This window comes from Polyodon spathula, chromosome 5 (assembly GCF_017654505.1).
Source record: "Polyodon spathula isolate WHYD16114869_AA chromosome 5, ASM1765450v1, whole genome shotgun sequence".
Taxonomy (NCBI): Eukaryota; Metazoa; Chordata; class Actinopteri; order Acipenseriformes; family Polyodontidae; genus Polyodon; species Polyodon spathula.
In genome coordinates, this window is record NC_054538.1 from 8,514,059 (window position 1) to 8,535,914 (window position 21,856).

The 21,856-nt window shown below is 39.4% G+C and overlaps 1 protein-coding gene across 1 annotated transcript in view; it reads right to left on the reverse strand.

Moving 5' to 3' along the window:
- LOC121315509 (lysophospholipid acyltransferase 2-like) overlaps nt 1–8,925 on the reverse strand; it is an 85,595-nt gene extending 76,670 nt beyond the window's left edge. Inside the window, exon 1 of the mRNA XM_041249655.1 lies at nt 8,704–8,925. Coding sequence (XP_041105589.1) covers nt 8,704–8,787 — 84 coding nt within the window. The 5' untranslated portion in view covers nt 8,788–8,925. The remainder of the gene's footprint in view (nt 1–8,703) is intronic.
- Nucleotides 8,926–21,856: the final 12,931 nt, after the last annotated feature.

Sequence of the window (21,856 nt, forward strand, 5' to 3'; positions counted from 1 at the left end):
TTACAAAGTCAATGCAAACCTGTTTTTTCTAGGTTATAACAAAGCCTTCCATTCTTTATTTTGCTGCATAGGCCTACATTTTGTTGCGTTTTTTATTTGTGATCTGCTGTGTTATCTGATGTTTTTTTCTCTTTCTTTTTTCTTTCAATTGTATGAATACAATTTAACACTACGGCTATGTGTTTTATTGTGTGCTGTGCTAGGCCATGGTACAGTTCTCCATATATTTTGGTAGACTCCAGATTTTTTTTTTTTTTTCTGCTGCTTTGAAAAAAGTTATTTTTCAATGTTTATTTTTTGTGTACTGCTTGTTGTCCACTTGTTGTCCACCCTCCCCCCGACCCCTGATTTTTATTAACTGTTTATTTTAAATTTTTTTTTTTTTTTTTGGGGGGGGGGGGGGGGGGGGGGCAGTTAGGAGTCAGGAGTTAGGATTAGGATTGTTTTCCAAATGGTTTTATGTGAGTACACTCTCCATTAACATTTTTGAAAAACCAGTATTGCACCAAATATAATATATCCTTACAGCCAAATAACATTTCACCAGAACAGGCAAGGATAGCCCTCCTAGTTAAGAGAGTGAGAGTCTAAAATTTAAAAAGTTTAAAAAATGGCAAATGAAAAAGAGCTCCATGTGTTCTGTGAGATTAATATTTAAAACAAAAACAAAAAAAACAAAAAAAAACACAGGGTCAACAAAGAAGCTCTTGAGCCTCTATTTAAAAGTTTGATGGCAAAAAGTAAACAAACCAGATTATGCGCACGCATCTATGGAAAGCCACCTGGGTCAAAAAAGCACTGTGCTGCTTTAGAGCGAATGAGAAACTCATGGGATGGAAAAATGGCAAGCACGTCATTCTGAAATGCCTCGCTTAAACAGTGTCCAGCTTGCTGGAAATGGTGTGTAGTGATTTTTATATAGACAGGATTATTAGGATCACTCAGCAAAACAAATAGAAACCCTTCACATTTATATTTATTTGCATTGGCCAAGCTACTTCCTACAAAAATTACTTTTAAAATCATGTCTCTAAGCTGAAACATTTCTGAATCCTTTATTTTACTGAACATTTCATTCAGCAGTTTTAGCCTAAAACAGAGCAGACTGTTAACCCAGACCAAAACACAACAGGCCAAAAGGGTCGTGTATTTCATTACTGTTTAGTTTATTTCCACTCTGACTGCATTTAATACAACCACAATTTGCAATGTTAAATGGTTAATTGGTTAAATGGTTAATTAAATGATATTAGCCGATGAAGAAACAAGCTCAAAGCTATTTTAATAGCTGTACAATCCTTAAAGGAAATTGATCACTTTCCTGTGTAAAGGATGTAATCACTACACTACACACCGTTTGTTTCATAAAGACATTTGGTCTGGAGATATGCCTCTTGTTAAATTTTGCAAACAAGGCAGAATTAGCAAAGAAACAATTGGGAGGATTTATCATGCGTTTCCATTAAAAGGAGCGCTGTTTAAAATGACAGGGCGATACAAGGCAGTGGACCCATGTACCAACAAGTCAGTCAACACACCTTTTTATCAAAGTGTGTTTCATATTTTTCCTGGTTATTGAAATGCCAGTAAAAGGCTAAACTTCATTTGTAGAGTACTATAAATAGGATTGCACTGACATGACATAGCTGGACTGTTAGACTGTTTCATATTTTTTATTGTTATTGTAATGCCAGCATGTCTTTTCAAAACACCTTGTAGACTGAACTACAGTGTTATTGGAAGAATGGAAATACGATTCTCTCACACCAGTGCTGGCCATTTGTTTTCTGAACTGCTGTAATATGATTCCTAGGTTGCTCTTCTTATTGTAATGCCAGCAATGAGCCAAGTGATGTTTATAAACATTACGACATGCAAGTGTCGTCAGGTGCTGCCAGCAATGAGCCAAGTGATGTTTATAAACATTACGACATGCAAGTGTCGTCAGGTGCTTTACTTACTGTTACAGCAACAAGAGTGACTGAAAATCTTGACTTTAATTAAAAAAAAAAAAAAAAACAGTGGTAATATTTATAAAGTTACTCATTTTAACTATCAACATTATATTTATGTTCAAATGCCATGTTCAATAAATTGATAAAAAGTGGGGAAAACGATTTTGGTTATTTTTGAAAAACATAATTTTCTAGTCCCCAGAATGGAAAATCAGTAGCCATTAACTACTTAAGAACATAAGAACATAAGAAAGTTTACAAACGAGAGGAGGCCATTCGGCCCATCTTGCTCGTTTGGTTGTTAGTAGTTTATTGATCCCAGAATCTCATCTAGCAGCTTCTTGAAGGATCCCAGGGTGTCAGCTTCAACAACATTACTGGGGAGTTGATTCCAGACCCTCACAATTCTCTGTGTAAAAAAGTGCATCCTATTTTCTGTTCTGAATGCCCCTTTGTCTAATCTCCATTTGTGACCCCTGGTCCTTGTTTCTTTTTTCAGGTCAAAAAAGTCCCTTGGGTCAACATTGTCAATACCTTTTAGAATTTTGAATGCTTGAATTAGGTCGCCGCGTAGTCTTCTTTGTTCAAGACTGAACAGATTCAATTCTTTTAGCCTGTCTGCATATGACATGCCTTTTAAGCCCGGAATAATTCCGGTCGCTCTTCTTTGCACTCTTTCTAGAGCAGCAATATCTTTTTTACAGCGAGGTGACCAGAACTGAACACAATATTCAAGATGAGGTCTTACTAGTGCATTGTACAGTTTTAACATTACTTCCCTTGATTTAAATTCAACATTTTTCACAATGTATCCAAGCATCTTTTTAGCCTTTTTTATAGCTTCCCCACATTGTCTAGATGAAGACATTTCTGAGTCAACAAAAACTTCTAGGTCTTTTTCATAGATTCCTTCTCCAATTTCAGTATCTAAGGGTATAATCAAAGTCCAAAACAATGTAAGCTTTAAAAGTGTGGGTCAAAATAGCATCTCCAACAGTCTGAGTGAATCGATTCTTAAGTGGAGGTCAACCTTCAAGACGATTTAATAAGGAGATAATTATTATAAGTCATTAACAAAATGTTAAACTTAATGCATGTAACGTTCCTACTGTACAAGTAATTCAACACTGCAGACCTATACATAGGTCTGGGACAGACAACTCCACTCAGAACAGTAAACCAATCTAATATACTAAAAAATTTACACTGAAACTATTTCATTAGTTATCCTAAGATAGTCTTTCTGTAAAGTTACTTGGTACTGATTTCTTTTTTTTTTTCAAATATTTAACAGGGTCCCAGGTCCCAGCCCTAACCAAGGTGAAAATAGGAGTGGAATGCATGAGCGTGTTGTTGGCCCATCCGAAGCTAAACATTAAAGGTTCAACCTACATAAGATGTAGCAATTGCTGTATGTCTGTAATGTATATTTTTGACCCAGCTTTGTGATATACTGATTGAATCAGCACTTTATCACGATTAACACCCAAACCATCTTGCTTGTACAGTTTTAACTATACCAAAGTCAAACAAATATTTGTACATAAGAAGTACCAAGCTGTTCCTGACATAATGGCAGTTTATTTTATTAAACCCCTGTGAACAGGAGAGAATGAATCCAAGCTCTAACGCTATCTCCCAACCTGGAAGGGCACTAAGTAAGGTTGGTGGTACGCTTTCACAGGGATCAGTCGACTCAGTGGTAGGGCAGAACTGGAAGTCTGTCATTTTGGGGAAATGGCGTAGCTGTAAGACTGCTGAACAGCTCTCGTGTGATCAGCTGTGTCGCGTGCACTGATTATATAGAGTGTGGTCCCACATTGATCACAGCGGGTAGAGGGGTCGTAGCTACGGGAGTACGGCCCCTTACGCTGATAAGCCTGAGTGTTGCTTGTTTGTTTTGTGTTTGTATTTTGGCAGGCGGAGACCACGGGAGCTGAAACTACAGACCCAGCACTACCACCTGGAGTGTAACCTGTACCACCTCAACCTGTGCGTGCACCTGTGGATTACACAGTGTGATTATTGTTTATTATTTGGAAACCCTTCTTTTATTTAGGGCTGAAATTCCAATGTCTATCATCCCCAATACCATTGTTGGTAGCGGGATAACATTTGTAAATAAAGACGGTTGTTTTGTAAATACCCCTTATTTGTGGACACTGATTAATTCCTGCACCACCCACATTAATGACACCCCTATTAAGTAATGCATTATAAACATTTGCAGATAACCATAACAGAAATTATTAAATGGAAAATCCCAAACAGCAAATGCACAAAACAGTTAAACACTAAAAAAAAAAACTGCTTGATCACATTCAAGCAAGGAAGAATATTTAACATTGCAGTGGGTAAAATTCCACCACCTATTGGCATTGTGTCCCTTTCAAAATGGAAATCTTTTCTTAAACACAGCCCTTTAAACCCTCTTGTGATAACATTTGAAAGCATTTTAAAAGGTTTTACTTAGCTGTTAAATCCCCCTGCAACTGAATTCCACGTTTCAACATTTATTTAAGGATGGAATTTTATGCATTTACAAAACACTAAATTGTGTTTTTTAAAAACAAAAAAAAGCCTACTTCTATAAACTTCTCAACAGTTTTGAAAACCTAAAAGATATGTCTACAGGCATTATAAAAGTTGTCACGGTTGGTGACATGTGGTTCTTTTGTGCAGGTAGCTTCTCACAGGTTTGCTTAATAAACCCATGACAAAGAATCTTACTCTATAGGGTCTGATAGAGCTGCTGTGGGCTGCAGTATGATAAAATGGACCCATCAATGTTTGTTGGTTTCTGGTACACTGATTGTGAAACAGCAATCCATCAAGCAACAGTCACTACAGTAGGTACTGTAGCCTCTTAACTGGGCTAAAGCAATGGAAATGCAAACAGCTTCTGTTCTCCCAAGGTTCTCATGATTTCCCAGGAGAAGCGGGATCCTGAAATTAATAATCATGCCGGTGTTTACTATCTTGTTACCAGTAAATCTCTAGAGCACAATCAAAAACGAATTACATGCAAGTGTCACACCAGAATTTGAACAACTAATAATTGTTCTTTTTAAATGCAGTCTGTAATGGTGCTGCAATACAGGTGATCATTCAGCTGTGCTCCTCAAAGACATGCATGTTCCCACACTTAAGATAATAGCAGTTTTGGAAACAATGTGTTAGTTCACACTTTGGGTATTCAACATAGCAAGACAAGTTTCAAGGGCTATACTGGGGGTATAACAACCCTAAACAACTTGTTATTCTGAAAGCATTAACCTTTGTACTATATTTAAATAGACAGCAGGAACAAGGCTATCTATATAAACATTAACCCTTGTACTATGATGTCTTACACGATCATTATTAAAAGTTTAAGGTCAAAATCTCAAGTCATAAAATTCAGGAGTGTAGGAAGTGCCCTATAGCCTGGGTGTCGCTGGTTTGAGTCCAGGCTATTCCATTGCCGACCGTGGACGGGAGCTCCCAGGAGGCGGAGCACAATTTTCCAAGCGCCACCCTTGGGGGGGGGGGGGGTGCTTAGGTCGGCCAGGGTGTCCTTGGCTCACTGCACACCAGCGACCCCTGTGGCTTGCCTGTAAGCTACCCAGAGCTATGTTGTCCTCCGACGCTGTAGCTCCGAGGTGGCTGCATGGTGGGCCTGCAGTGTGTAAAGAAGAGGTCGGCTGACGGCACGCACTTTGGAGGACAGCGTGTGTTTGTCTTCGCTGCTCCCGAGTCACCGAAGGGGGTGGTTGCGGTCTAAAAATAACTGGCTTTTCCACATTGAGGAGAAAGTTATAGAAACAATTGGGGACTACTAAATTTACACATAAACAAAAAATCTGTGTTCACCCCAGTATCAGACACAATTAAGAAAAAAAAAATACCATGTCATTTTCATCCCTCCCATTACTTTACCCATATGATTTACCCCCATGACATAAAAGCAATATATTTTTGCCTGTTGGAAGACTTGCCTTTTCTGTCATATAAAATGTGACTTGCTGCTGAATAACACACACATTTAAAGATCAGAGGAATGAAATTGCCTAGATCTAGTGTCATCCTTATTAAATACAGTGACTGTCGGAGGGGTTATTAAAGGTCAAATATAAACCAAACTTTCAAATGGGTGTGCCATAAGAACATGCCATTTAAAGAAACATAAATAGCTCGTGACTTATTTAAAAATGTGCTGTGCCGATTCATTCATGATGAAAATCTGAAATGTGCAGTTTTAAAGAAAAGCAGCTGGTTGGTTAGTAACAGGAGGCGTTAGAGAGAATTTCACTTCAATCCAAGAAGGCACTCAGAAGTCATAAACCACACAAGCTTTCACAGAAGCAAACATCCAAATAGCTAAAATATACACCTAAAGTACATAATTTCATCGCCTCTGTCCGACTTACTAGATCGAACGCGGAATAATTATATATATATATATATATATATATATATTTTTTTTTTTTTTTTTTTTTTACTGAGCATTCAAGTGGAGCATTATAACTTGTTCGTGTGACAATATCTTGTTAAACAAGCACACTGTATAAGCCACTGATGATACTGTACCTTGAGCTCATAAATCATCAATAAATGTACTTATAACCTGGTCAGATTATGTTTCAACTACCCCACCACCCATTTACACGTTATCTGCATTGTACCTAGTAATTAATACCGGCAAAAGCTTACAGTGCAGCTTTATTAGGTGAAGTCACTGAGCTTGCTAAGAAACATCTCATGGGCAGAATTGTGACAAAAGGCTCCGAGAATGAATCTGAAATGAATATGGGCATCTCCACTGAATTACATGACTCAGACAGCAGGGGACTCTGAATGATAACAAGTCCAGACAGCACTGGTCGTGAACACAGCTGCCGATATTAAAAGCTGTGAAGAAATTACTATTTGTCTTTAACAAATCCAAAGCAACCCCTGTATAGCACATGGATTATTGGGTATCAGTATTTTGACATGCTCAGTAACCGTCCTCACTTCCTGGCATGCTGTAAATCCATTATGACAGATATAATTCATGATTTCTTTACTTTCCTGTGGATGTCATGCAGCTCTTGCTGTCTGTACATTGCTCTGAGAACCTGGTTCATTCACGCATAACTTCACAACCTGAACAGTAAACAGGCTGAGCTTAAACAACAGAAGCTAAAGTAGTTACCTTGCTCCATACCCACCACTAATTGCCTGAATAAGGCTGTTTCATTTTGATTTCATAATGGTATTTAAAAAAAAAAAAAAAAAAAAAGTATTGTACAATACTCTGCATAACATGTAGCACGATTCTCAGTGGCGTAGTTCTTATACTGCCACTTTTGAGAATCATGTTGTGTGTTGTGGGAGGATGGCGTGCAGATTTTCTGAATGAAGCTATGTAATGGGTTTAGAATGTGTGGGCTCTGAGGAGAAGGGTGCAGCTGATGGACAATGCATGGACAGCAATAGTGAAACCACATTCAATTTAACAAGCACAGTTGCTGTTCAGATTTCTAAACATTCTAATAAATAGAAAAAGCAACATATCACTTTGAACAGACATGGAGAAAGATTTTCAGTCAAAACATTGGTTTATTTATCATCACGTTACCTGGAAGTTATTTTACACACGATACCCTATCACTTTGCATACTGCTCTTATATTTAAAGAGTATTGCTGTTAGCCATCACAAACACACTTATTCACAACCTCTACAATACAAAAGATTGTAACGGCGCTGTGTAACCAGAGAATGAGCACCCCCTTACTTCAATACAAACGATGTTGGTATGGTAGAGAAGAGGCAGCACAAGTCCAGCTCTGACTGTACACTCCCACCACCTGCGGCTCCAGAAGGTTCTCCATTGTCATAACTGATACTTTAGACTTTTTGATCTTCCCATCAGCATCTCTCAGTAAAAACCCTTTCTAACTAAGCCAGCTTAGGGTATAACATCCTTTCCATCTCAAAAGCTCTTTAAAATACACTGCATTTGAGCGTATAAAAAGTGAATGTCTAACTGAGATTTGGGTATTACTGCCCCAAATCAGCTGACGATGTGCAGTACAATTATGCAGACAGAAAATAAAGTTTCCACATCCTCTTAAGTTTGGAGGTACAGTTACAATGTTTCAATTCGCCATGCCAGCCACAACCACAAATGCAATCATGTTACAATGTAACAATCTGAATCACATTTTCACAATGACCCACATTACAGAGAAGAAACACAGATTTGGACAGGGAGGGGGCTATCTTGCATTCCAGCCCTTCCTCTGTAACACAACACTTCAGAAATCTGTAACTCTGAAGCCCCTTTATTGTATATTCAAAGCCAACTGACAGGGGCGTTTTCACATTAACTTCAGCAGCCGGATTGGTTTTAGAAATTGAAATCTCGAATTCGTTTTCAATGAGACCTACTGAACATACACAGAACCGTTTCCAATAAACAAAGAATAAATTCCCCTGGAAATTTCTGAAATAACCGTTCACATTTAAGGGGGAAAACCCCTAAAAACGTTCCCATCCCGCATTATCAGCATACATTATCAATCCAGCTACGATGCAAATTATAAAAATAAAAAATGAACAACAAAAAATGATTAGCATGCATTGATAGTGCCCTTACATTTCACCGTATACTGAGAGAGTTCGTCGTTGTGTAGGCTATTGCACCCCATCCATAATCTCCGTAACTAAATAGTAAAATATATCTATAATGCCAGTTTACATTTTTTTATTTGTTTTTTTACCTGGTCTATGGGGAGGTTGATGAGATCGCTAATAGGCTGCAGTAGCGTAGAGCCAGTACATGGATTAATTTTTTCTGTAGCCATGATTCGGATAGCTGTGCTTCTGCGCTCGCTCCCCTCCCTTACAGCAGATTCCTGGATTCTCCTGCTGACTGCTGCCGCTCACTTTACAGCAAGGCTACAGCACAGAACAGGAGCCACACAGATTTCACAACAAAGCCTGCGCAGGCGGAGACTGCGGCGACACACAGCCCATCACAGCCAATAGTTGACCGCATCTTCGGACGTCACCAGCAGCTCGCCCGATATAGAAGGATTAGCTAGAACATGACGCCTCTCTGATGTACATTTAGAGACGCCATCTTTCTAGGGTATCTGTAGAAACTGACTTGATTCTTTCATGGATTTTCAAAGAAATCAATCTGTTCTATTAATTACACGCGTCTGTTCTCTTTCCATTGTATAGCGTTTATATTATCCGACATGCCTGTCTCTTGTGTTGTTGTAAATTGTTCAGAACTACGTTAGAGGGGGATTGCTTACACGGGTAACAAAGGAACAGACGCATTTGCGTTATTGAGTTATTTATAAATAGTAGTGCTTGCTTACTGGTATCTGTACGTGTTTTAGGGAATGGAGATCGGTTTAAGCAGTAATACAGTATGTATAGCACACAAACTTTTTTTTTTTTTTTTTTTTTTTAACAATAGACAGTTGAAACATGTGCAAAGCTGTGCCCTATATTAAGTTATGTTAATAGCAAGTTAATATGGGGTGCGATATTTGATTTAAATATATTATTTGTTACTAGCTTTAAACACAAAAAAAGAGAAAGGGTTAAAAACTGCTAAACACCTGTAATGTAGTCAGAGTTAATTGTCTGATTGCTGATTAGCTCTGGCCACATACTATAAAAGCATTCAGAGGCTGTATCTCTGCGCGATTGATATTTTGCAGCATTCATTGATCCTTCTACAATAGAAAGCAGGTCGCCAGTGCCTGAGGAAGAAAAACAAGCCCAGCAAAAAATTTTCAGCATCTGACAGCCAGTGAATCCAGCTTGTTACCTGCTACAGAGCTTCAAGTTTTGGGAAGAAAAAAAAAATCTTAACAGTAACAAAAGGCTTCCCAGCCATTGCCTTGGAAGCCTAATAAACACAAAGTCACCTTGGATAAAGGTGTCTGTCAAATAACTAAATAATAATATGTTCCATTGCCTATGTATCTTACTATTACATTTCTATTAAAATCTACTATAATTTAAAGTGATACGTGGTTACATTTCATTCATAAAATCTCTCTCTGTAACAAATGGGATTTAAGTCGAGTAACTTATTATCAAGCTGCGCAGACAAGGTCCTCCGAGGTGAAGTAGCAGGTCAACACAGCCTAAGATGAGGATGATGAGAAGGGTTTTAAAGATGATAGCCAGCGGTACGACTAGTGTATTTCCACCTTAGCGTTAAGACACTATGTTCCCGTCTTTCCAAATCGTATTAAAATGATCATCTAAATGTTCTAGCAATTTCCTGTTTATTTGTTGCCGTTTGTTTGCAATACAATCTGTAAATGTTTGTCATATAGCTTATTTAAAATTACTCCCTATTAACGTGTGCAGTTTTACATGCAATGTTATGTTCTTTCATCAGAAAAAAAGTAAGGGGGATTAAAGGTGTCAAGGAAAAGTTAGAGCAACAAAAGTTTTAGTTTATGCAAGATAATACTATTTTCATATCATACTTTTCTGTACCTTAAATGTTCTATTAGAATCCAGAATTTGTATGTAAAAATAATTAATTATTCTCCTGTAAGTCGCGTTGATTAAAAGCGCCAACCAAGTCAATAAATTAGTATTATTATTATAAGGTAATAAAACGTCTTACTTTTTGGAAAATTACAACCTTTTTTTATGACCTCTATATATTTCCACCCTTCATCCTGGGTTTCTATTTAACGATCAAAAACACACCTGTTTTGTAAATCAATATTTTCACGTAAAATGTGTGATTTTAATGCTGGAACAAGTCAATTTTTAGACAACAATTAAACGCCTCCCCTCTATCCGCTCCTAGCTGAAGTTCCTTGCCTAGGCAATATGGCCGCCCGGTTTGCAACCTCTGCTTGGAGTTTCCATGGGCGTGTCCGATCTAACGCTTCTGTATCTATGAGCCCGCCCTAGAGAGACTTCATGGGCGTGTCTGATCTAACGCTTCTGTATCTATGAGCCCGCCCTAGAGAGACTTCATGGGTCCGATCTAACGCTTCTGTATCTATGCGCCCGCCCTAGAGAGACTTCATGGGCGTGACCGATCTAACGCTTCTGTATCTATGAGCCCGCCCTAGAGAGACTTCATGGGCGTGTCCGATCTAACGCTTCTGTATCTATGAGCCCGCCCTAGAGAGACTTCATGGGCGTGTCCGATCTAACGCTTCTGTATCTATGAGCCCGCCCTAGAGAGACTTCATGGGCGTGTCTGATCTAACGCTTCTGTATCTATGAGCCCGCCCTAGAGAGACTTCATGGGCGTGTCCGATCTAACGCTTCTGTATCTATGAGCCCGCCCTAGAGAGACTTCATGGGCGTGTCTGATCTAACGCTTCTGTATCTATGAGCCCGCCCTAGAGAGACTTCATGGGCGTGTCCGATCTAACGCTTCTGTATCTATGAGCCCGCCCTAGAGAGACTTCATGGGCGTGTCCGATCTAACGCTTCTGTATCTATGAGCCCGCCCTAGAGAGACTTCATGGGCGTGTCCGATCTAACGCTTCTGTATCTATGAGCCCGCCCTAGAGAGACTTCATGGGCGTGTCCGATCTAACGCTTCTGTATCTATGAGCCCGCCCTAGAGAGACTTCATGGGCGTGTCCGATCTAACCCTTCTGTATCTATGAGCCCGCCCTAGAGAGACTTCATGGGCGTGTCCGATCTAACGCTTCTGTATCTATGAGCCCGCCCTAGAGAGACTTCATGGGCGTGTCCGATCTAACGCTTCTGTATCTATGAGCCCGCCCTAGAGAGACTTCATGGGCGTGTCCGATCTAACGCTTCTGTATCTATGAGCCCGCCCTAGAGAGACTTCATGGGCGTGTCCGATCTAACACTTCTGTATCTATGAGCCCGCCCGAGACTTTAGTCACGGCAGACTCAAAACGAGGCTTGGTGTGCAGCCATCAGCTTCACTCCGCCAGTGTCCAGGTTGAGAGAAATATGGCGGTGCATTGTTGTGTCCCTTGTTGTGTGTCTGATTCTCGATATGATCCCGAGAAAAAAATATCTTTTCATCGCTTTCCCAAAGAAGCAAAGATGAGGAGGGAGTGGGTGGAGAAAATAAGACAAGATATTGGTCCTAATTTTCAGGTAAATAACAAGAGTCATCCAGTTTACCAATGTATCTTCACATAACAATATGAGAAACAACTTCTTGGTGCAGGACACTGTGTAGTTTAACAAACGATTTATTAAATGGGTAATGTTTTATAAATAAATCCAAATACATAATGTATATACAGTAAATTGTACTTTGTAAATTATACAGTATGTGTAACCCTGTAGCTTTATTAACTGTACTACAGTACTGTACAGTAAACAATTTCACAGAATAAAGCTTTTAACAGTTCTCTCTTGACTGTGGCTTGATTTACTTACCGGTAACCCCATGTCCAAGATTACAGATAATACGAGGGTGTGCAGTAACCATTTCAAGAATGTTAACTTCATAAAGACTCTAACGGGAAGACGTACACTAATAGTTGGAACTATGCCAACGATTTTCCAGCGGACTGCTGAAAAAGCTCCAAGGCCCCCCTTGAAAAGGAGACATCGTGCCAGATAAATGTTTATGGTGCTTTAACATGTAAAATCATATTCCTGTTACACAATTCATTAAAAAAAAAAAAAAGTGGACTGCAATTAAAACAATGTTAAAGGGGTTCTTTCCATCTGGGATATTGCCTTAAATAATTTTATTTTAAATAGTGTTTCCAATCAGGATGACCTGGAATACTTAACACCTCAACAGCTCTGGTTTTAAAGTTAACCTGTAAAGATAGTCTGAAGCAATGTGCACAGCTAATCAATTTAAAATGAGGCGCAAGTTTAAAATGAAGAGAAGAAAAAACAAAAAACAATAAGATTAACCACAGCACTGGAAGTTTTATCCATCCATTACAAGTAGCAAATAATTTTTTGTTTGAAAAAAATCACAACAAGCTATATTTTTTATGTAATTAAACACCTGCCATATTACATGTGCAGTACAGCTACCTGAACCCAATAAGGAGACTCATTCTTTCTCATTGACCGGAATGCCTTAGCCATAATGCTACACCCATTCTGTCACTGTACAGGTACAGTACACTTAACTCACACACTCAGAAACACAAAATTGTACCAAAGTTTTCATCCTTGACCACTATTATGTTAAGTTAAAGAAAAAAAATGCGGAAAATAAAAAAAAAATTGAAAATGTTATTTACAAAAATGTAGTAAAACAAAATACAACTGCAACTTGAGTTCACACCACATCCTATGCGACTTACACCTAAACCCTAAACCTTACCCCTAACCCTAAACCTAACCTCTACTCCAACACTCTACCCCTAAACCTAACCATAAACCTAACTGTCACTATCACACGCACTGAATACAAAAACCATGGAAACCAGAACTAGGGATTTTACGGTATCAAAATCTGAGATATGGTAACCGTCAAAAAATATACCACGGTTATCGTCGTACTGTGGTATAATGTCATTTTTTTGTAATGCTTTTTTAAAATGGTTCTTTAAAGAAATACAGTCAAATCAAGCCATTTTTTAACAAGAAGAATAACTTTAAAGTTTAAAAACAAATACAACATACTGGCACTACAGTTCTATCAGGCACTATCTAAACGGAAGTAATGTTCACACCAGCGCACACAGGCTCAGCAAAGTAATGCTGCTTTTTTTATTTTAAATTACTGTGGAGAAACACAAAAATCTCAACATTTTCGGGGCTCAGTCTGGAATGATAGGGGATAAGGATGTGACCACTACAACTGAATACACTCTTCATCTTTCAGTTTGGACGGCATCCTATTAGTTAAGACACGGGTTTCAGTCGGGAGCACGCGTACCCCAGGGTACTTCTAAGGGTCATAGGGGGTAGGCAGGACGACTCAGAAATGCACAAATAAAAGTTAAAGTAAGAGTTTTTATAATGATCTTGAATTTTTTTATGGTATTATATATTCTCTAAACCATGATGTGTACTTATTAAGTCTTTTGTTTAGCAGCTCAAACTGAACAGCTAATGAAAATAAAATAAAAAAAACACAATCCACCTGGCAATTGTGCTTGGAGAGCGGTCTGTGCTGCTCATGCTCTTTGCTGTTTTCAACTTGTATCAGTAAAGCACAGTGTTTCTGTGTTTTTTAGAAGTATAAATGCTCTGGTAAACATACATAGTCATCATACCTTGACGGTTTTGGTTTATTACTGCGGCTGCATTTTATTAACAGCAATAGCGGCTGGTTGAATATGTGTTCGGTGTTTGATACATTTCTTACTTGCAATAGAAAAAAGAAGGAAACCACAAAAGTCAGAAAGTTCAAAAAGACATGAAGTTACAGAGTCCCTTTGGATTATTTATAGTTATTAATTAATTATAGTTTTATCTTGAGGTTAATGTTTTTGACAATGTAAACATTTTTAAAAAAAAAAAGTAAGTTCACTGTGGGTCCATGACATCAAGAAAAGAAAAGGGTATGGCGAATATCATCGGCTGATACAGGAGCTCCGATTTGTTGAAAGCAAATTTCAGACCTACTTAATGCTGTATTATACAACTCTGGAAAACCAGAAATCAGAATCACAGGGTTTTTCTCCATTGTACTTTTTTTTTTTCTTCCTTGTAAAGGAGCCTCCTACTTTCCCCTAATTGGTTGCTGGTAGTTTATGTCACGGGCAGTGCGGCAAAAGTTGAAAATATTTATCTCCGGCGTGCCGCTCTGCAGTGCCACTTCCCGTGACCTCCTTCATTGAAAACAATTGATTTTGCCACACGGCAATGCATTACTGGGCAATTTGGCACTGCTGGCAGTAGCAACGCTGGTGGTGGCGTGGGACCCTCCGGCGCTTTTAGCAGTGCTGGGCACTCTGGTGATGGTGGCAGTACCAATGCTGGCGGTGGCCCTCAGGCGGCAGCTCTGGGCAGTCAGGCTGTGGCGGGGCCGCTGGCGTGTGCCAGTGTCCTGGGGGTGGGACTGGCAGCAGTCACTCCCGCTCCCCACTGGCGCCCTGCTCCTGGCTTTTGCCCTTTGCAGGAGCCCTGGAAAGGGCTGGCGCTTGCAAGGGGACAGGGGGTAGCACTGGCGGCTGTTGCCGCTCCGGCTACCTGCTCACGCCCTTTGCAGTAGCCCTTGAAAGAGCTGGTGCTTGTAGCGGTTCCTCTCTACCTGGCAGCCAGGCCGGCAGCACCTCCATCTCAGGCTCTGGAAACGCCACCAGCTCCCTTCAGAGATGGCTGCCCCTCTTCTGCTTTTGTTTTTGGACAGGTAGCTCTTCTTCCTCTTGGCGGGCACAGTGCCCCACTTCGTGCCCGAACTCCCCGCAGACAAAGCACCAGCCCTGGTCCCCTAGGTCCTCAAAGAGGTCATCCCATCCGCCATCCCACCAGATCCAGGGTGGGTAGGGGTTCCAGCCGCTCCACATATCCATCTCGCTCTCCCACACACGGGATGCGCTCTCTGGCACCCAGGCGGGCAGTACTTCCCTCTCTAACGTTGGAAACAGCACCGGTTCCCTCACTTGCCTGCGAGAATGGCCTCCCCTATTTTGCTTCGGGGCAGGCAGTACCTCCTCATCCCTTGGGGAGGGGAAGCATACCTCCTTGTGCCTGAACTCCCTACAGGCAAGGAACCAGCCTTGATCCTCATGGCCACCAAGGAGGTCTTCCACAACACAACAACAACAACAACAACAACAACACGGCATCGCAGTGCCTCTTATGACCCCAGATCTGCCCCTTTATTCCAAACTTGCACATCTCAGCTGCACACTTCAAGCCAATGAGAACACATTGAACATATAAACACACAGTGACTTGCAGACGGGGATGAATAAAGTGATATGACAGAAACACCCAACAGTGTCTCTGCAGACTGGAAGCTCCAACCATGCAGCTCCAGCCCTGTAGTCATGCATGCGCCGCTCTTAACCACGTCTTCCACGATCATTTCATAAACAAAGAAGTAAACAATAAAACAAATAAATAATTCCAAGGATTGTTTCAAACGCACACTTTTTTATACTATACTATTCTTATTGAAAGCTTAGTATAATAAATTATTTCCATAATTAAATTCTTAATTAAATCTAGATTTCTTAATTAAAAAAAGATTAAATGAGGCGACTCGGCCAATGAGGATTGAAGTAGCAGACCCCAGGTATATGTGGGTGCAGAACATATTATAATACTGTATCGATCATTTGAAAAAACAGGATGCTGACGACTCCCCCATCAAAGCACCAGACCAAGGGCTCCCCAGAAGCAGATCTTTCAATTTATTCCTTTGAGTCATGGCCAGTTACTTTTATTATTTAACAGTATTTGAGTTTGTTGATAAGGACTGGAAGGTCAAGCTGTTGAGCACAAATCTGTAGCAATTTAAAACATTCTATTAACAAACAGGGAAATTAAACAATGTAATTTAAAGTGGAAAACTTTATTTAACATGTTATATACATTTCAAAATTTTAAAACAAAAAAAACAAACGCTGTCATTGAAAATAAAAAGGGAGACATTTTGAAGATGGACTGTGTCCCAGTGTCATGAAAAATAGTGCTCCTGTGAAGTCCTAAATTCACCCTGATTGGTCAGACTGTATGAGTTTCGCAATAGCCATCCAGACACAGGTGACAAAGACTAACTCCGGATAGGGTTGCCACCTGGCCACATAATTCCGGAACACTTTGGGATGGACTGGACAGGGTTTTTAAGTTGCCCATAAACTGAAAGAAATAAACACTTGAATTTAGCACTAAACACTTGCTTATATACTGCTTTTTAATTACCCGAATCACTGCGTTAATACAAATCTTACAAAATAAAAAAGCATCTTGAATAAACATTTGTAGGTATATTCAATACTTTTTTATTTTATAAAATTTGTATTTCAGTTATCAATATGTAAAGGTTGCTATTGATACCCTGTTAATTACACTGACTCTCCCAATTAAAAAATAACACTGATCAGGAGTTCATGCTGTCCGGTATCAGGAATAGTGAAGAGCTGGTCGACCAGGGACTTTGATCTCTCTCTCTCTCTCTCTCTCTCTCTCTCTCTCTCTCTCTCTCTCTCTCTCTCTCTCTCTCTATATATATATATATATATATATATATATTATATATATATATATATATATATAAGATATATCTATAATATTATAATTTAATACATATATGATGATAGTACAGTACTTATTTAATTTGTTAAAAGCTCCATTTTAGCCTTGTATTTTAATTGCGGAATAACGCTGATTTATTTATTTATTTTTGTTTTTTTAATCGGATAATTTCGTTGTATTGCGGAAAACTAGTGCCCCTGTTAATTACTAAACATTCACCTGACATACAAATCAATCATTAATTTTCTTTAGCCACGTAAATTTAGATCACCTTCTAATTTGCAGTAACGCCTTGTACCAGACTGCACCTTTAAGAAAGTGCGTGAGCTGCGAGAAGGAAAAGGCGTCTGCTGTGGGCTGTCAGATTGGCTGCTGAGCTATCACTTGCCGTATTGCGGTTCCGGTTTGTTCCCCAGGATAGCAGCTAACAGACATTTCAGCAAAATCACAGGCGCCGCGCCGGTCCCGTGAGCTGCTCGCCGAGAGAAGTCGTCACCATGGTGCACTGCATGGTTCAGGGCTGCCCCAACAAGTCTTACCTGAAAGCGGGGTTCGCAAACCCACTTCACAAGCGATTTTTCAGCTTCCCAAAAGACGCTAGCCGAGTTAAAGTGTGGCTGGCAGCGTTAAGGGAGACGGAGCGTATTTCTACCATTAGTGATCACTATCGGATTTGCGAGGACCACTTTCTGAAGCACCATATAACGAGGTTTGGGGTCAGCAAAGATGCGATCCCCATCATGCCGCCCTACTTAGACGGGCTGCTGACGGAGAACGAGGGCATAGATACGGAGCTTGACACAGAAGAGCATGTCATATCACCGGTTGACGAGGAGGGAGAAGAGGTAAGAGAGATTTATATATGTCAGTGTGATTACAAAACACAAACTAACGGACACCGTGATGTGCTGCATTTGTTTTTCTTGTATGTATTAATTGCAAAATAATGTTTGCAGTTTACCAGGTCTTCCTTAAAATACCGTTCTGTACTGAACACGCCCAGCTTTCTTTTCGCGCGGGACGTTCATTACGTTAGTCGCCAGATTTTTGCTATTTTTATTAAGAATGTGTTTTTGGTATACAATAGTACATCATGCAGTGTTTTATATAAAACGAGTACAATGTTACAAGTATCTGTGTAGTGGGCGGAGTTGTACCGCATATATGTGCACAGCGGTTTAGTGGGAGTTCTTTTGGAGGTGCTCAATACCGAGTTTCCATAGTCAAGCCAACGAGTGCACCCGGGTTAGACTGAATTTTGCAAAACTCGAGTTGAGGCGCAACGCGAGTTGGTTAAAAAAAGAAAATAGCGTTCCAGGGTTTCCTCAGTTTCTCGAGTTATTACGTGAGCTGGACAAGCGCAATCATGTTATCGCGAACACGGCAATGGCTATTTTTCCAGAAAATCCACTGAAGACTGCCTTGTGATATTGGACTGTGTCCTAAGGTCTCTTCTAATTGTCATAGTAGCAGGATGTTTTGAGATTGTTTATGCTTTTGTTATTGTGTTCCTTAATTTTTATCCCTACATTGGAGCGCATTCATAAGCGCACCTATAGAAGGCAGAACCTGATTTATATTTTGAAACATTTCTTGATTTTGAAAAGATCCTCGAAGCTGACTCAGTGACCCGATCTCGTGCTATCATGTTAATTTTTTTTTTTTTTACGGAGTTAAATAACAGGTAAGCTATCAGGGCTTGTACAAGAGTTGGTTTGACTATCGAAACGATGTATTTGTCTGCTCGCCAGGTGGCTTATGCAGTTAAAACATCTTAACTAGTAGGATCATTTAGAGTTTAAATGTTCCGAAGCCAGTGTGACACAGTTGAACGGTGTGAATATTATATATATACCATTATATATATATATATATATATATAATCACCTTAAATTGTGTGTTCATATGGATACCTTCACAGAGTATACCGAACGAAAAGTTGTCATAAATACCTTTTCAAAAAGGTAAGAACAGCTTAAATTCACAGCTCTAACGCGAACGTTATATTAAAATTGTAACTTTTCAAAAAAAATGCTTAAGTTAGAAGTAGTCTAATTTCCTCAAATATTTGTGGATAGTCATGTTGATGTTTAGGCTATAGTTTTGCTATACTTCTATGGATCATAATCAGGGAGTTGTCATGGTTACACGACAGTTGCACACAAAAGTATTGGCACCCTAACTTAATAGATTATTCAAGACATTAAGGTCGCGTATAAGCCTTTGTGTAAGATGTCTTTCATACACTGCTGTGCCAGATGTTTCTTAGTCCTTAAAGGTGGATTTTTGAAGCTGCTCTAACAATTATACATGCTATAGTTGTAATTTTCCTGGGATGTTGTGGTAAAGTGGCTGGTGATTGTGAACAGGTGCAGAGGTGATGCAGGGCAGGAGTAATCGCAGACAACTGTAATCCGGTTTGGAAAGCATTATTTTTTGAAATCCAGATCTGGTGACCAAAAGAAAATGCACCGGCAATACACAACAATGTGTACTGCGTGGAGCGAAATACCAATGGGTTTACAGTCCCAAACAATAATCCTTATCCTCCCCACAATACTAAAACACAGTCACCAGTCCGGGATGTGTGTATTAGTGCTGTTAGTGGGTGATAACAGATCATTTTAGTGACTTGTGAAGTGCTGTTCCGGCTTTTGCTGGCCCAAAAGCGACAGCTCTGGAACGTGTTTAGCTGTCTGGTGATTAACAAACAAGACCATTACTAACAACACAAACAAACACTAACGAATATTTTTTTCACAACAAACAATTCACAGGCAGTAACTATTGCAGCTCTTGCAGCCCTTCCAGGTCAGTGAACAAAACCCAAGCGAAGGAAAAGATTAACAATTCTCCGCCCCCTTTATGCTATCACGTATGACCCCTTAGTAAACGATTGCAGCTGCTTTTATTGCTTGCAGCTGGTACCTTGTTTACCCTCCAGGTCAATATGTTCTTGCAACAGTGTTGCTGCCTTCCAGGCTGACCGACTTCCTGAACCTGGAAATGAACGGTCAGGCCAGCCTGTCCAAAGACTTTCTCTTTCGCTACTTGGTGCCCTCGCAGGTCGGGAGGGAGATTTCCAACCAGAACACATTTCCGTCACAGACGTCCACGTCTTTCCATTGTTTCAGTTGTTAGTCTTCAAATACTACTTGATTTTATTGTGGATTTTCTTATTAGTTTTTCTTTTTTTCCCCACAACGCTCTTTGTCAATTCCCCTGCTGTAATAGGTACTGTTACGGTTTTCTCTCATCTAGATCCAACTCCTTTGTTTTGACCATGCTGTGCTAAGTGGACAAACTACTTTGCTTTAGTTTATGTGCATGTTTTACAGCTAATGGTATTTTTTTTATATTGCTAAATTGATAAGTAGTGGTTTATTTTAACTAGCTCAATTGAGACTAACCTTAACTTGCACAAATTTTAATTGAGAAGGTGTCAAATTTGTGATCCACAAATTTTATTTACTCCAATAGGGCAGTATGATTAATATAGGTTATACAGTAGCTTCATTGTATGTTGTGAAGTATTTAGGGAATGTCAGATTGAGTTAAAGGAATGAACATGTCAAAAGGTTTGATCTTTAGCAATGTTCATGTGTGGTCTTGCACTGAATCTGCAAATAAATGTCTTTTTAACCATTTAACTTGTCATAAAAACTGCAGTAATATACCCTCATATGTTGACACGTCCTACAGTGTTTGTTAGATAATTGTCTTGGTATGGAGCCTGTAATTTCTCAAAGCAGATTGGTTGTTGTTTCTGATACTTAGCTATAGTATGTTCTTTTATCAGTAATACTATATGTAATAATACATATGTATGAAGCCAAGTTATATCATATGTAATAAAATAAGAATGTTTCTTCCATAACTTTGAACACTCGTACAAATTTGGAAATAAAAGCAATGCGATTAACCACTACATATTGTCCCTGGCTTCTAGTGTGTTTAATTCAGGCTCTTAACTAATTAATCATACAGGATATCAGATTTGTATAAATGCTAGAGAAGAAGTCAGTCTAAATCTGAGCTGTCCAGCCTTGGTGCTGGTGAATCCCTTAACAGAGCACTGCATGGCGAGTAGAAACCTGAACTCCATTATTTTAGGAGTTAGTCAGTAGTCAGAACCAGAAAGGCATTCACAAAGGCACAACATGTTGAAAAATGTAACAAACTTTATTTTCTGTATTCTTCACAATAAAACAAGTCCATTGAGCCAGCCTTCTCATTTCCAGCAGACGGCCAGCTAAATTGCTGTCTACTTTGCCAGATCAGCCACTTAAAATGGTTATTTCAAAAAGAAATATAACTAGTTTTTATAGTGCTCGCTCTTCCAGTACAATAGTGGCAATCTCCACAATTCATTGCTTTTGTAAGTAGAGTTAAAGGGTCAATCAGTTTCAGGCTTGCAAACGATGTTGGTGATGAAGGCCGAACTGTACATTATAAAATGGCTTGGATAAATTTAGTGCTGTGATTGGCTGAACAAGATCACATGACTGTGTGGTAACTGTCTTATCCCCTCTCCCCTATTTGTCGCTAAGAATTACAGAAAAATTGGCAAATATACTGTGTTATTTAGTCATGGAACAGAACAAAACTCCGAGGCAAGCAGTAGCAGTAACCCTATTTAAACGCCATCTGAGAAATCCCCACGCAAATCTTACTCTGCATATACTGTATATATGCAGCAGCGGCATCTACTTATTAAACTAAATAGCGCCTGTGACAGAAATACAGTGAACCTTGGTTGTAAAT